Below are 15892 nucleotides of genomic sequence, written 5' to 3'. Positions count from 1 at the left end.
CCTGCAAAAATTATTCACTATTTGCTTCACAAGTAGTTCAGCAAGTGATGATACATGTTTATGCAATTATCTAGATGTTTTTTCTTTTCTTTTTTTGGGCAGCACATATTATCACATGGAAGAAAGATATATGGAATCACCATTCCAAGCCAGGGAGAACCCGTGGGAGAAATTCACGCTCGAACATGTGGCTGAACGGCCCATGACCCAGATCATGCAGTAGACCGACAACAATTGGTAAGGCAAACAAATGAATGAAAGCCATGACCGCAAATAAATGACTACAAATTTAACACATTAATTTACCAGCGATTTTAACAGTTTGTGTGTCAAAATGATCAATATCAAGCTCCCTGCCCTGCAAAGCTAGCATGCATAAGGCCCTTATTCTCAGTTATATTATCAATAACAATATTATAAAGACATTAGTTGAAAGGTTTTCAATCTGTTGATAGCTTCACCAGCCAGCCAATACACCCCAAGTGAATGCTCAAACCGAGAATGCACAGCCCCAGGGTAAACCAAATAAGTCGAACCTATATATATGTATTTGAGTGGAGTCAGGATAGACAACAAATCAAATGAGTGTAAAAGAATTTAAGGAACAACCAATTGGTCGTAAAAGTTCCAAACAGGACATTTATAATGGCCCTGATCCTGGTGTCTAACTGATATCACCAGTTTCCACAAATGACTTGCAGCTATTATCATAATATAGAGACAAATTGATGTTTACAGAGATCTTACAAGATAAACATTATCTTTCAAGTGCGTCACAAGTGTTACAAAACTGACTGAGCTGAATATGATCGCCAAGAATTGAAAGCGGCAGCAAACAAAATAATTACAGAACATATAATAACTGTGAGAAAAGGGCGGTGCACCCAACGGTAATGATCCTACAATTCCTGAGTTATCCAATTCGGATGTGATTGGAAAAGAGCAAATCAGCAATTGGATGAAAAAGAGGTGGAAAGTGATGTTTGCGGCAGGGCGGTGGGCATCGAACAGAGCGGCGGCGGTGGCGAGCATGGAAGCGGCGGCGGTCAGCAACTGTTGGTGGAGGTCAAAAATTGTTGGCCTGCAGGGAAACGACGTCGTTTAAGAACAAGCAGATTTAATGAAAAGGAAAAATCAAGCAGGCGTGTCGCGGTCGAGCAACTTCAAAATTAAATGAAAAAGAAAAGAATGGAGATGCTGATTGGACCGAGACATTGGAACGATACAGTTTTGACATTAACTGGGCCAAAAGAAAATGGAAAAGAAATGGGCAAAAAAAAAGGGCAGATGCCTATATATAGGCAGCGACTATTTGCAAGACGAAAATTACTTAGGGCAAGACCAAATTAATTTTTTTATTAAATTCAGTATAAAAAGACTATAATAACCTTAATAAAATACAAACAAAATAAAAATTCTTTTATTAATTTCCTTTTGCAAGACCAATTTAAAAAAGAAAAATTAATAAAAAAAAGAAAGAAAAAGGAAATTGAATCGAGAATTGAAAAACGAGGAGGGAAGAAGGGAAGAAGAAAACAAAAAAATTCAATGCAACACTCAACCCCGCCTTCGCCGTCGCCCCGTCGCCGTCGCCGTCGCCGTTGAAGTCCACCATCTCCCCGTCACCGTTGAAGTCCCCACCTGCAACTGTTGTTGCCCCAACCCCGCCACAACAATCTCACGAAAAGCAAGTAAGGAAATTGCTGTCTCCGTCAGTTAAATAACTGTTGGAGACAGTAATATTAATTAAAAATAGTTTTTTTAAGAATAAAAAAATCAATTAACAGTTAAATTACTGTCTCTGACAGTTAAATAACTGCTGGAGACAGTAATTTAGCAACAAATACAGTAATATTAATTAAAATATTTAAAAGAAAAGTCAATTAACAGTTAAATTACTATCTCCGACAGTTAAATAACTGCTAGAGACAATAATTTAGCTGCCAAGACAATAATATTAATTAAAATATTTTTTTTAAGACAAATAAGTTTGAATGTGCTGGATTTATTTGAAAGACAAAAAAGTTGGATGTTCTTCTTTTAATTAGGGCTGGGCATTTGGGATCGGGATTCGGGATCCCGTCCCGTCCCGATCGGAATTTTACTATTTGGGACTAAAACTTCGGGAATTCGGGATTACGCGATTCGGGATTGGGATTAGGAACAAATACGGGATCGGTATTAGGGAATTGGTTCAATCCCGATCGGGATATTTTAATCCCGAATTAGGAAAAAAAGAAAAAAAAAACTAATAAAAAAAATAAACACACACACACACACACACACACATATATATATATATATATATATATATATATATATATATATATATATATATATATATATATATATATATAGAAATACAATATAAAATATATTGTTTCAACTTATTTTTAAATTTTTAAAATATTATTTGTTCCAAGTTTTGTGGTAAAAATAAATAAGGCAAGAACAATAGTATGTATATAATATATGGGCAAATTACCAAAACCCCCCTGAGGTAAGGCTGAATAACGAAAATCCCCCCCTTGTTTGCGTAATTACGAAAATCCCCCTGAGGTATGTTGTCATCTTACAAATTCCCCCTACGGTGTTACTTCTGACGGAATCTTTTTGATTCCATGGAATATTCCTCCGAAAATGACATTCTTGCCCTTGAGGGGTAATTGTAAGCATATTAATTACTTAGGGGGTAAATTGTAATGTATTTAAAAAATGTAGTTATTTTAATTTTAAAACTATAATGTATTTCTTCATTTTATAATTATTAAAAAGATAAAATGTATATAAAATAATTAAAGATAACATTAAAAGTTTTTATTTCTTTTTTAATTTTTTTATATATTTTTTTATTCAATAAAATCGAGGTTACGTATTTTTGAAATACTCTCGTATTTCTTATTTTATGCTACAAATATTTTTAATAGTTTTTTTAATATTATGGTAATTGTCAATGTTTTATTATATTTTTTCGTCAAAAGTAACACCGTAGGGGGGCTTATAATACTTAAAAAACGTAGTTATTTTAATTTTAAAACTATAACGTATTTCTTCATTTTATAATTATTAAAAATATACAAAAAGAATATATAAAATAATTAAACATATCTTGTAACATAATTTTTTTTACTTGTTTTGTATTTTTTTTTATATATTTTATATTTTTTTATTCAATCAAAACGAGTTTACATATTTTTGAAATATTCTCGTATTTCTTATTTTACGGTAAAAATATTTTTAATAATTTTTAATATTTGTTTAATTATATTTCAATTTTAAACAAACGAAATGTAAAAAGTATATATTAAATACAAATAAATCATAATATTCCATTGAGGGGGATTTTCGTAATTACGCCTTACCTCAGGGGGGTTTTCGTAATTTGTTTTTTTTCTTTTATTTTTTACATATTTAACAGAAGGGTATAATAGACTTTTCACGTTTTCTGTTAAAAAAAATTGGTCAACCGTTAGTCAAGGGGGATTTTCGTAATTACGCAAACAAGGGGGGGATTTTCGTTATTCAGCCTTACCTCAGGGGGGTTTTGGTAATTTGCCCTATAATATATTCAAGTTGGTTTAGTATATAAAATAATACTAATGGAAAAAAGATGCAATATTTCTTAGTTTTTAGGCAAAATATGGGATTTCCCGATCCCAATCCCGATTCCCGAAATATTTAGGGATACCGATATAACCGGGATTTAATAGTTTGGGACGGGATTGGGATTTGAAATTTCTATCCCGAATCCCGAAATCCCGATCCCGAAAATCCCGAATTCCCAAAATCCCGTCCCGAACTCACCCCTACTTTTAATTAAGTGCCCTTGTCATGAGTCTATTTGTCATTTGCCCTATATTAATTAAATGGCATTGTCATAGAACTTTGACAAAATTTTTAAGGGGTCTTTACAAATAAGCCCATCAATGGGTACTTATTCATAAAGAGATTCAGACAAAAAACTCATTTACCAATAAGTCCACACATGGTCCAGATTTTTGTAAATGACTAAAATAACCCTTCATACTTTAATATGCTCCAATTTCATCCTTAAATTTATTTAACCTTAATTTGACCCCAAATTTCACATATTATTCAATTTTGACCCAAAACTTTTTTTTTCAATTTTTTTTTCCGCCAGATTCCGACGTTGACTTTTCAATTTTTTTTTCTTCCGGATTTTTTCGCCGGTTTCCGGCGTTGAATTTTTCGATTTTTTTTTTTAATTTTAATTTTATTTTTCTTCTTTTCTTTCTTTCTGTAACTTTTTTTTTGTGTAAACAACAATATTGTTGTGATTGACAGCAATATTAACAATCTTACTGTTAAACACAATAAAATTAACTAAACTACAGTTTAACATAGTAATATCGCTATATTAATCTCTAGTACAATAATATTAACACAACAAAACTTATTATTATTGTGTAATAGAGTAATATTACTATGTTGACCGTTCAACAAATGTAAACATAATAAAAAAAATCAAAATAATTAATATTACTGTGAGTGACAATAATATTACTATAACAACAGTAATATTACCGTCAACCACAGTAATATTACAATAATAGACAGTAATATTATTACGTTACTCCGTGAATAACTCAAACAAACAAAAATTCAAACAAAATAATAATATTGATGTGGTTGACAACAATATTACTATAACAACAGTAATATTACCGTCAACCACAGCAATATTACAATAATAGACAGTAATATTATTACGTTACTCCGTGAATAACTCAAACAAACAAAAAATCCAAACAAAATAATAATATTGATGTGGTTGACAACAATATTACTATAACAACAGTAATATTACCGTCAACCACAGTAATATTATTGTGTTTACAGTAATATTACAATAATAGACAGTAATATTATTACATTACTCCGTGAATAACTCAAACAAAACAAAAAACCCAAAAAAATAATAATATTGATGTTGTTGACAGTAATATTATTGTGTTTACAGTTATTTTACTGTCAACGACAGAAATATAATTACGTTGACTTGTCAACAAATCAAACAAAATAAAATAAAAAAATAACAAAAAACAAAAAAATAATAATATTACATTAATTTACTGTCAAGGCAGCAGAATTACATAAATGTATTGTCAACGGCAGTACAATTACGTTAATTAACTGTCATTGACAGTATAATTACGTTAATTTACTGTCAGTGACAGCACAATTACGGTCAACGTTTAGCGGCGGACGTAAAAAAAAAACAAAACAAACAAAAAAAAAACTTAAAAAAAACACTAAAAAAAGTCAACGCCGGAGACCGCCGGAAACCGGCTAAAAAATCTGGAAGTAAAGAAAACAAAAAAGAAAAAAGCAAAAAAAAACAAAAAAAAGTCAACGCCAAAAACCGGCGAAAAATCCGAAAGAAAAAAAAAATTGAAAAGTCAACGCCGGAATCCGGCGGCAAAAATATTTGGGGTCAAATTGAGATTAAATTAAGTTAAAGATGAAATTGGAGCATATTTATGCTAAAAAAAAAAAAGTCAAAATTAGATTTTTGTGGTCAAAATTGGATTTTTGTAGACAAAATTGATTAAATTGGGGCTACAATTAAGAATTGTGTATAAATGGTTGAGGGTAATATTGACTTATTGGTGAAAGAGATATAACCCCTAAACCTAGAATAATAATAATAAACGTACTTGATTGAGGACTTATTTACAAAACCCCCAATTTTTAATTATCAAATATCAAGATTTATTAGTAAAAAGAATTAAATATCGAGAGAATCCAAAATCAAATAGACTTAGGGAATATACCAAAAAAAAGGAGGAGAGAGTTATAATAGGACTAGGACAAGGAAAAGGTCAGTATATATATATATAGGTAATATCCGAGGTCAGGTAATTCAGCGAATTTGACAAAAACATAAAAAAAAAAAACCAAAAAATAATATAATGTCAGTAGGTGTTTTAAACTATGGTTAGAATTTTGAATGTCATTGAGCAATTAGGCAATCAAATGCGTTGAGAAACTATGCAAAATTTTCTGCAGAAACGTGATGAAAACAACACATAAACAAATCGGGAATAGTAATAGTAAAGAACCATATAGCATAAGATTGTCGTCAATTAGTAAAACATAAAACATTAAGATATCCCGTCTTCACCCCCTGTAAGCCTATCACACACCTACTCTGTTAGTGTATATTTATAACAAATTTCAACAAAAAAATATAAAATCTTTCAGAACTAAATTTGGCTTCAAAAGGTTTGGCATATGATTTTTTTGAAACGAACACGAAGATAAGAATGAACTTGAAGAAATATAATCACTTTCGTATAAAAATGTCTGGCTATATGATGGCGGTCACATTTTTGCTTCGAAGAGCTTTTTTTTGCCATGAAACATATTCTCTTGTTTGGATATGCATAATCCATGCCTGAATAAAGACAAATTCGAGTCATAATGGCTGTAAAACATTGTGAAAAAACAAAAAATAACAAAAACACGTATTATATGCAATTCAATACGTTCAATGAATAAAATTTTCAACTCATGCACTGAGCCTATATATGGATGAAGATAAATCTCGCTTCTTCATCATCTCTTCACAATTCTCTTCCATCCCCCAAAGAACATCTAGTTTATCGTTTCACTGATATAAATGGAATTAACGGTTCAAACAGATCCGCTAATTAATTAACAAACATCAAAACACTGTTTTTACACCTTTTACACTGCTTCACATTTTCTCAGGGTGATTTCTCCATCAATTTATCATATCTGCAAATCAATGAATTTTTTCAATGAAGAAACACAATTGTTGAATTTAAATCGGTCTATTAGGGGAAATACTTACGATGAAAGTATACTGCATACGTAGTCCATTAAAGAAGCAAGGAATTCTGTCACGGAGTCACCGTCACCGCCACGCCGTTTGATCGTGGTGGTTTTTTCAAATAATAATATCAAGCCGTGGGAAATTGCAATACATGATTAGAAGAACAGAAGTTTCGAGTGATTATAAATATTCAAATTTTGTGTTGCAGTTAACCTTACATCATGTGCGTTTTTTTCAGCGGTTTTGAGAAGTGAAGAACGTGCAGCAAAGTGCAAAACTCCCCAAAATTTCAGGACACGATAAAAACAAAAGCATGTTTACGTAGAAGGTGGGCAAAAACTTAAGGAAAAAAATAAAAGGGTTAAATACACTATACCCCCTTAAAGTGTTGGATAGGTAGCAAACACCCCCCTAAACTATACCATGTAACGTTTACCCCCCTTGAACTAACCACCGTTATGTTCTCCATCCATTATAAGTGACATGGCAATCCAATATATATGACATGGCAATAAATCGGTCATTTTGACGTCTTCATTGACCACATGGTTCTTTTTTAACGAAATTAACCTTGTTGCTGCGTAGGTCAATGAATTTTAGGATTCTTTGCATCCATTTTCTTAAAATATTTTTTATTTATATTTGTCCTATTTCTTTATCTACTAACTCAGTACATTTAGAAAAATATTTTTATTTAAGAACATATATTTGTTTTTTAATTAATTACAGAGTTAAAATTAAATTGGAGTAGAAATAAAAAAAAAGTACCGTATGCAGTAAAAAAATACATTTAAATAAAAATATTGTACATGCCAATGATATTACAAACCATAAACAATAAACATAGTAGATCAACAATTCATATATACAGTATATCAAAAGAAATGATAAATAATAGCATTGATGACATTCAAAAGTACACTGCAAATAAATAAAAAAAAAAAAAAAAAAAAAAAAGAAAACACACCAGACTTCACAAGTCTTCACTCACCATCATAAGTTCACATAACTGAATCTCTAAACAATGAAAAAAATAAAAAACCAAATACCAAACATACTAAAACTTTTTATACTAAAGCCCAAATTCAGCATCTCCAATATCTGTTGTAACAGTGAAATTATTACGAGAAGATTGACTCGAAAAAATTGCATCCCCAAACCTAGTTGACTGTCTCTGGATCTGATCAATGCCGTGAAACAAGATAAGTTAGGTAAGAGAGAATATAAATACAAATGATCAAATAAGGATTAAAATTTGACCTGCACATTGGGAACAGATCTGGTAGCATATGAACTTGGTAATGTACTAGGAGGTGTATATGAAGTCCACTGCATCAAAACACTAAATTAATTTGATAAGTAAGGTTAATGTAAAAATAAACAGTTTTAAGATGAGATCACAATCACCATTTTTGTGGTGATCCCTTTACTAGTACCCTCTGCCATTGGAAGAAACTGCACAATAAGAATCAAATACCATTAGTAATGCAATATTGCAGGAGTGATAATAATTTAGGTGGTTCAAGGGATTTACACTTGCAGGCATGAAGTTATTTGGAGTAGCCATTCCTATGCCATTCCAATTTCCGATACCACAATTTGGATTGTTGAACTGATTCATTCTTCCATTCTCTTTACATTTTCCTCTTTCTCTTCCTCTTCCCCATCCATTTTCTCTTCCTCTCCCTCTTCCTCTTCCCCTCATTGTTCCTCTTCCAGTTGTGACTGAAGGAGCTTCAGTAAAAAAATGTTGAGTTGGTAAGATGGTGTCTACAACATTTGTACTAACCTGTATTTAAAGAATTAAAATTGAGTCAGATTCTTTGTATGTTATAAATTATAAAGAAGTTAAATTATATTACCTTATGTTGCTTTCTTGGTTTCTCCATTGGAGGCTTCTTACATGTTTTCTTGTTGTGAGAAGTCTCTCCACAATTAGAACATGACATAAAACTGCCCCTCTTGGTGACTCTTCCTCCATTATCTATTTCATCAGGCCCTTTCCTTCTCATTTTTTTTGGTCTTCCAGGCCGTTTCTTGTATGGTGGAGGCATGATTGCTTCTGATTCTTCCACTTTCCATAGTTTTGGATCTCCGACAGGATAAATAGTACATTGATATGCCATCTTGTATGCACTAACATGATAGTATGGGCTGACATAATCTTCCACGAACTTTTGTTCGGTGAGTATAGCACAAGTGGCATGTGAACATGGTATGCCAGTTAGATCCCACTCTCTACAACTGCAGTTATGTTTATTCAGATCAACCACATAAGATTTTGCACCTGATACAATCTCCCAGATTCCATTTCCAGAAAAATAAGTTTCAAAATCCATTGCTTTCTCCTTCATCTTTTCCACCTTATCTTGAATTCTCGGACATATTGAACCTTTATATTGTGCAATCTTTTCTCTCTTTTTTTGCAGTCTACACATAAACTGCCTCCTCAAAGTCTCCAACATAGTCAATATAGGTTCTTCCCTTGCCTCTTTGATGAAATGGTTGAATGATTCACATAAATTATTGCTCAACATATCACATTTGGGAAATGGTGACATTTTAAACTTGCACCACAATTCAGGAGGGATCTTTTTCAGCCATGCATATGCTTCTTGTGAAATTGCTTTGATCAAGTTCATGTTTTCATTATATCCCTCCTCTAAGTATGAACGAGCTGCATTCCACATCAAATCTTTAAGTGTTGGGTCCTTAAATTTCAGCTTGAAATTAGCATATAAATGCCGTACACAGAACCTTTGGTCAACGGAAGGAATTACTTGTTCAAAACTCTCAACCAACCCTTTTTGCCTATCTGATATAAATGTCAATCTTCTCTCCTCAATGTTGCCAATTGCATGTACCAACAACTGTAAAAACCATGACCAACTATCCTTAGATTCAACTTCGACCACAGCTACTGCCAATGGAAACATTTGATTATTTCCATCCCTTGCAACTGCAGCCATAAGTTGTCCACCATACCTTCCTTTCAAAAAGCAAGCATCCAAGCCTATGATTGGTCTACAAGCCATAAGAAATCCCTCATTCAATGCTCCATACAGGATAAAAATTCTCTTAAATGTAGGATTTCTATACACCGGAGGGCCCTCGATCTGAAGTACTGCTGTGGAGCCATTATTTTTTGAAAGAGTCATTTTGCAGTAGTTCCTCAATTTAGAATATTGTTCCTTCACATTCCCTTGAATTGCCTCAATAGCCTTTCTCTTAGCTCTGTACAATTGTTGCCTGTGAGCATATACTTTGACCTCCTTTCTAACAAGCGTCATGAAGGATTTATGACTCAAGTTAGGGTCATCCACAAATCTTTGCATGTATCTATCAGCCAAATAGGTTGAATTTGCACTCTTATTCTTAAAAATTCTTGGACACCTATGAGGCTCTCCTTTAATAGTTTTTATCCGAAAAGAACTTGACTTACCCAGTAAACTTGCATGGACTCTCCACCCGCAACTTTTTTTACACTTAACAGTAACTCTATCGCTCTCATTTTTTTCAAATGACAATTCAAAACCGCAATCCACAGCATATTGCCTCAAAGCTTTTCTATACACCTTAACATCAGCAAAGACAAGACCCACCGTCAATTTAGGTCTTCTATTATCCTTATTTTCCTCAAATTGAGGAAACCTCACACTTTCCTCTCCTTCAGATTCACTAGGGCTATGTAACACCTCTGGATCACTTTGACTTTCACTTTCTTCATCATATAAAATATCAATGCCCTCATTTTCATTTATCGTATTATATGTATGTGCTTCTACCGAATCATCTGAATCACTCAATGTATCCCCTTCTGCAAAGTAATCAAACTCAGACACTAGGTTATTTTCATTTTCACCATCCTCCGAGTTCATTTCATTGTGATCACTCCCTTCATCCTCACAATTGCTATCGAAATCAATTTGATCACCATCATGACCTACAACAGCTGCACTCTCATCAAGCATATGAAGCTCAATATTTATTTCTTGAATATACAGCTCAATCTCAAACAAACTATGTGCCCTGTGAATTGTTAACATGTCGAGGACCACTTGATCATTATCAATTAACCGAAGTTCACTTATGATTGTACTATGAGGAATCTTCAGCCAAACGACACTAGTCACTGGGTGGCCAAGTTCCCTAACAATGTGTAGAATCTCAAAGTATGAGATTATGTCAGGATCAATCTCATTTTTAGCAAAACATTGACCTCCAGTGTATGATCCGAAATCCATAGTAACAAATTGTCCCCCATAATAGAATTTTAGAGTGAATAATTCAACTGCCATATTCCTGAAACACAAAAGATACATAAAAATTAACCAATTAATAAAACAACAAAACAAAAAGAAATATTCAACAGTTTTTCGGTTTTTTGTATTAGAAATACTCAAAAGTTACACAATGTATAAGATAGATCGAAAAAGCATGCACTTTTATAAAAGTTTGGATCATCACATGGTATATATTATTGTTTTTCAGTCAAACTGGAACCACGTTAAAATGATATGCAATTAAAGTTAAATTATATAATAAGATATTTATTTAACTATTAAAACAGAATAACACAATCATATAAGTATCAATGAAGGTACAAACTATAAAAGGGTTGGAAATACAAACAAAAATTGATTAAAACCTATACAAACATATTTCCAACATAATACAATCAAAAACCTAAAAAATACCCTACATAGTGAAATAAAGTGCCCAACAGTCAAGTACTCAGAACATGACTCGACGCTTTTAACTTTTTAAGACTCTGTTTACCAGACAAAATACTAGCAGGAATGAGGAAAAAAATCTTGTCTTTCTAGTAGCTAGTCCGCCACGGTAGAATTGAATTTTGGTGATATGCCGCCGGCATAGATACAAAGATTTTGGGTAGTTTTCGAAATAAAATGGCAGAAATAATAGGGTTAGTGGGGTTGTACTACTTTCCACTCCCATGTTAATAATTTGATTTTCTAATGCCACGTAAAACTTATTTTCTTAAAATAAACTGTGGGTAGTTAGGGGATTTTAATTATTGTGTTATAGGCGTCTTGCCACATCATTTGTATTTAACAGAAGAAATAACGATGGTTAGTTTAAGGGAGGTAAATGTTACATGGTGTAGTTTAGGGGGGTGTTTGCTACTTATTCAACACTTTAAGGGGGTATAGTGTATTTAACCCAAAATAAAATAAAGGAAGGAACGGACCAAAAAAAACGAAAAAAAAAACTAACAATGAACGTGCTTAAAAAGTAAAAACGGACAATTAATTATATGATTTAATTATGAGTTTACCATATATGCCCCTAGGTCTACTAACATTTCACCAAAATGGTATTAGGGTTTCGGGGCAAAACCTTTCTTTTATATATAAAGATTATAATTTGACAAAACTCCCCTGTTGGAACTCTCCAAACTCTCCATTTACAAGGAGTCCAAAAAAAAAAAAAATTACATTTTAAAGTTAAATCCAAAATATTCTTAATTAATAAAAATTAAAACAGTTTCACATTGTACCATTTTCTTATATCTCACCCTATACTCATATCTTCTGTCTCCCTTCTCTATTTTCGTCGTTTTTATTTCTCTACCGCGTCTACAACAAATTCTTTTCTGCATCTCCTTCACCAACCCCGCACTCTCTTCCCCAACCCCACACTCTCTCTCCTTTTCTCCCTCCGGCCGACCAGCATTCGCGCACCAGGGTTCGCGCCACGGCACAAGAGAAGCGCGACTGGGGCGCGATCAATTTCGGGTTTTGGTTCCCGTGTTATTCAAATCTAGCGTTTCCGCCATGAAAAACTACTACCCTGCCGGCGTCAACATCACTTCATCTCTCGACGGTCGCCGCCGTTTAAGCCCACAACTTTTCAATCAAGTAAACATCAAAACAAGATCATTTTTTTTTTCATTTTCTTGATTGGATTGTTTATTAGTAAAAACATTACCAAAAATTATTAGGGCTATATATGCATAAGAGAGGTGGGGCTGGAGGAGGAAAACATGTCGCTAATGGAGACGAGATTGACCCATTTTATTGAAATTCGACGACAACTGTTGCCCGAAGCCGAATTTGGGGATTAGTGGATTAGATGTATGCGATTAATATTAGTGGTTTACGTTTCAAATAGTGAATTTTTGAATAGTGGATTTAAGAATAGTGAATTTACATTTTTTATCGTTTGTTAGTTTTTGAGTTGTATTAGTAGTGGATTACGTATGTATTTTTTTGGTAATTTGTTATTTTTTGAGTTGTATTAGTAGGGAATTACGTATATTTTTAGTGGATTTTGATAAGTTTGTTGTGGATTATGTTAATATTAAAGTGGACTACGTTACAATGAATTTTACCGTAATTTCGCAGTGGTTTTCGATAAATTTGTAATAATATCCGATGAGTTTATAGTGGATTTTAATTTCCGTAACCATGGTATAAAAAAATTGAAAAAAAGAAGTGGTTTTCATGTTTACATATATGTATACGGACTGGTTTTCATGTTTATATAGTTGTATATACAGAGTGGTGTTCATGTTTATATAACTGTTTGTACATAGTAGTTTTGATATTTATATAGATGTATATACAACGTGGTTTTCATGTTTATACAGAGTGTTTTTTCATGTGTCTTCAATTTTTTCCTTCGTGAAATAATTTCGTCAAGAAGCACCATGCAGAATAAATTACTTCCCAAATATAATAAATCATGTAAATTACTTGCAATTATAATAATAATAAAAAAAAGGGTCATTGCAAATAAGCCCATCAATGGATACTTATTCATAAAGAAATCCAGACAAAAAACTTCTTTATCAATAAGTCCACACATGGTCCAGATTTTTGTAAAGGATTAAAATAACCCCTCATACTTTAATATGCTCCAATTTCATCCTTAACTTTATTTAACCTCAAGTAGACCCCATATTTCACAAATTATTCAATTTTGACCCAAAACCTTTTTTTTTTCAAAAACAAAAATTTCAAAAACTTTTTTTTTTCCGCCGGATTCCGGCGTTGACCTTTTCGAATTTTTTTTTCTTTTCTTTCGTTCTGTAACTTTTTTTTTTTCGTTTAAACAACAATATTGCTGTGATTGACAGTAATATTAACTATCTTACTGTTAAACACAGTAATATTAACTAAACTACAGTTTAACACAGTAATATTGCTATATTAATCTCTAGCACAGTAGTATTAACACAACAAAACTCATTATTATTGTGTAATAGAGTAATATTACTATGTTGACCGTTCAACAAATGTAAACATAATAAAAAATCAAAAGAATTAATATTACTGTGTGTGATAGTAATATTACTATAATAACAGTAATATTACCGTCAACCACATTAATATTACAATAATAGACAGTAATATTATTACGTTACTCCGTGATTAACTCAACCAAACAAAAAATCCAAACAAAATAATAATATTGATGTGGTTGACAGCAATATTACTATAACAACAGTAATATTACCGTCAACCACAGTAATATTATTGTGTTTACAGTAATATTACAATAATAGACAGTAATATTATTACGTTACTCCGTGAATAACTCAAACAAAACAAAAAACCCAAAAAAATAATAATATTGATGTTGTTGACAGTAATATAATTGTGTTTACAGTTATTTTACTGTCAACGACAATAATGTAATTACGTTGAATTGTCAACAAATCAAACAAAAAAAAACAAAAAAAAAATAATAATATTGCATTAATTTACTGTCAACGGCAGCACAATTACATAAAATGTATTGTCAACGGCAGTACAATTACGTTAATTAACTGTCATTGACAGTATAATTTACTGTCAGTGATAGCACAATTACGGTCAACGTTTAGCGGCGGACGTAAAAAAAAAACAAACCAAAAAAAAAAAAACAACTTAAAAAAAACTAAAAAAAGTCAACGCCGGAGACCGCCGGAAACCGGCGAAAAAATCCGGAAGAATAGAAAAGAAAAAAGCCAAAAAAAAAAGAAATTGAAAAGTCAACGCCGGAGACTGGCGTTGACCGGCGGAATCCGGCGGCAAAAAAAAAATTTGAAAAAAAAAAGTTTTAGGTCAAAATTGAATAATTTGTGAAATTTGGGGTCAAATTGAGATTAAATTAAGTGAACGATGAAATATGAGCATATTAAAGTACGCTCCAAAAAAAAGTCAAAATTGAATTTTTGTTGTAAAAATTGGATTTTTGTGGACAAAATTGATTGAATTGGGATTACAATTAAGATTGGGTATAAATGGTTGAGGGTAATATTGGCATATAGCCATATACATAGGGATGGCAATGGGTACGGGTTGGCGGGTCTTGGACCCAGAACCGACCCGTTTGGGGTGGGTCTGGGTCAGCTAAATGGTTTTGGGTTGGGTAATGGGTTTAAGTTCTAGAACCGGATGGTTCTGGGTCGGGTTACGAGTCTTATTGGAACCGACCCAGAACCGACCCGTATATATATATATATATATATATATATATATATATATATATATATATATATATATATATATATATATACTACACACAAAAAAAAAGGAAATAACTTTACTGTTGAATAATTTTCCAAATGAATTGAATCAGCTAATACCAGTAGATTGAAAATTTGAACCAGGAAAAAAAATCATCAACTATGTCTTTCATGTTGAGCTTAAAAGTAATTAGATTTAATAACTTAGTTAACATAATCAAAACTAAACTATCGACAACATAAAAGGCCATCTATACATCTTGCATCGGAACTAAGCCCTTCTCCACTGCCTCATTTTCAGGCAGTTTTGCCACTCGAATTAACAATTGGAAAATTAAGAAAAAAAAATAAATATAAACAATAAATTAAATATCGCATACAAACAATAAGTCTTGAAGGTCGACTTCCAATAGCTTGTGGCTCCGCCCATTTTTAGTTAATTCTCTCAAATCATCCATTTCAATAACATGTCCAATAACATGTCCAATAACATATAAAATGAAATAATTGCTATACATAAAATTTGAAAACTTTGGTATAAATTAATGAAACACATAATTTAACAAAATGAAATTACCTATAAGCCATGATGGAAA

At 32.1% G+C, this 15892-nt stretch overlaps 2 protein-coding genes and 2 long non-coding RNA genes across 4 annotated transcripts; all 4 read right to left on the bottom strand.

Moving 5' to 3' along the window:
- Positions 1 to 6196: 6196 nt before the first annotated feature.
- Positions 6197 to 7095, bottom strand: LOC148765859 (uncharacterized). The gene is made up of 2 exons (XR_016029203.1): positions 6839 to 7095; positions 6197 to 6762 (listed from the first exon to the last, which is right to left on the bottom strand). It is a non-coding gene; the product is annotated as an uncharacterized LOC148765859 (long non-coding RNA).
- A 689-nt stretch (positions 7096 to 7784) lies between these two features.
- On the bottom strand, positions 7785 to 8280 carry LOC148765858 (uncharacterized). The gene is made up of 3 exons (XR_016029143.1): positions 8228 to 8280; positions 8081 to 8149; positions 7785 to 8000 (listed from the first exon to the last, which is right to left on the bottom strand). It is a non-coding gene; the product is annotated as an uncharacterized LOC148765858 (long non-coding RNA).
- A 70-nt stretch (positions 8281 to 8350) lies between these two features.
- Positions 8351 to 9817, bottom strand: LOC105958068 (uncharacterized). Its single transcript, XM_088812388.1, has 3 exons — positions 8683 to 9817; positions 8414 to 8609; positions 8351 to 8355 (listed from the first exon to the last, which is right to left on the bottom strand). Exons 1-3 carry the CDS (start codon positions 9787 to 9789, stop codon positions 8351 to 8353), a joined length of 1308 nt encoding a protein of 435 aa, XP_088668514.1. The 5' UTR covers positions 9790 to 9817.
- A 52-nt stretch (positions 9818 to 9869) lies between these two features.
- On the bottom strand, positions 9870 to 11118 carry LOC148765857 (uncharacterized). The gene is made up of 2 exons (XM_088812387.1): positions 10033 to 11118; positions 9870 to 9947 (listed from the first exon to the last, which is right to left on the bottom strand). Exons 1-2 carry the CDS (start codon positions 11116 to 11118, stop codon positions 9870 to 9872), a joined length of 1164 nt encoding a protein of 387 aa, XP_088668513.1.
- Between the last annotated feature and the right edge of the window lie 4774 nt (positions 11119 to 15892).

This window comes from Erythranthe guttata, chromosome 13, assembly GCF_056151865.1.
Source record: "Erythranthe guttata isolate IM_541 chromosome 13, IM_541, whole genome shotgun sequence".
NCBI lineage: Eukaryota > Viridiplantae > Streptophyta > Magnoliopsida > Lamiales > Phrymaceae > Erythranthe > Erythranthe guttata.
The sequence above is the reverse complement of the archived record's forward strand: the minus strand, read 5'-3'. Positions and strand labels throughout refer to the sequence as shown.

What these genes read in the sequence shown, in the direction of transcription:
- LOC105958068 (XM_088812388.1), bottom strand. Translation starts at nt 9,789, where the DNA reads ATGGCTGCAGTTGCAAGGGATGGAAATAATCAAATGTTTCCATTGGCA. An exon ending in AACCAAGAAAGCAACATAAG is followed by an intron (nt 8,610 to 8,682) that starts GTAATATAATTT and finishes CTTTAAATACAG; the next exon opens with GTTAGTACAAATGTTGTAGA.
- LOC148765857 (XM_088812387.1), bottom strand. Translation starts at nt 11,118, where the DNA reads ATGGCAGTTGAATTATTCACTCTAAAATTCTATTATGGGGGACAATTT. An exon ending in CTAAGAGAAAGGCTATTGAG is followed by an intron (nt 9,948 to 10,032) that starts GCAATTCAAGGG and finishes ATGGCTCCACAG; the next exon opens with CAGTACTTCAGATCGAGGGC.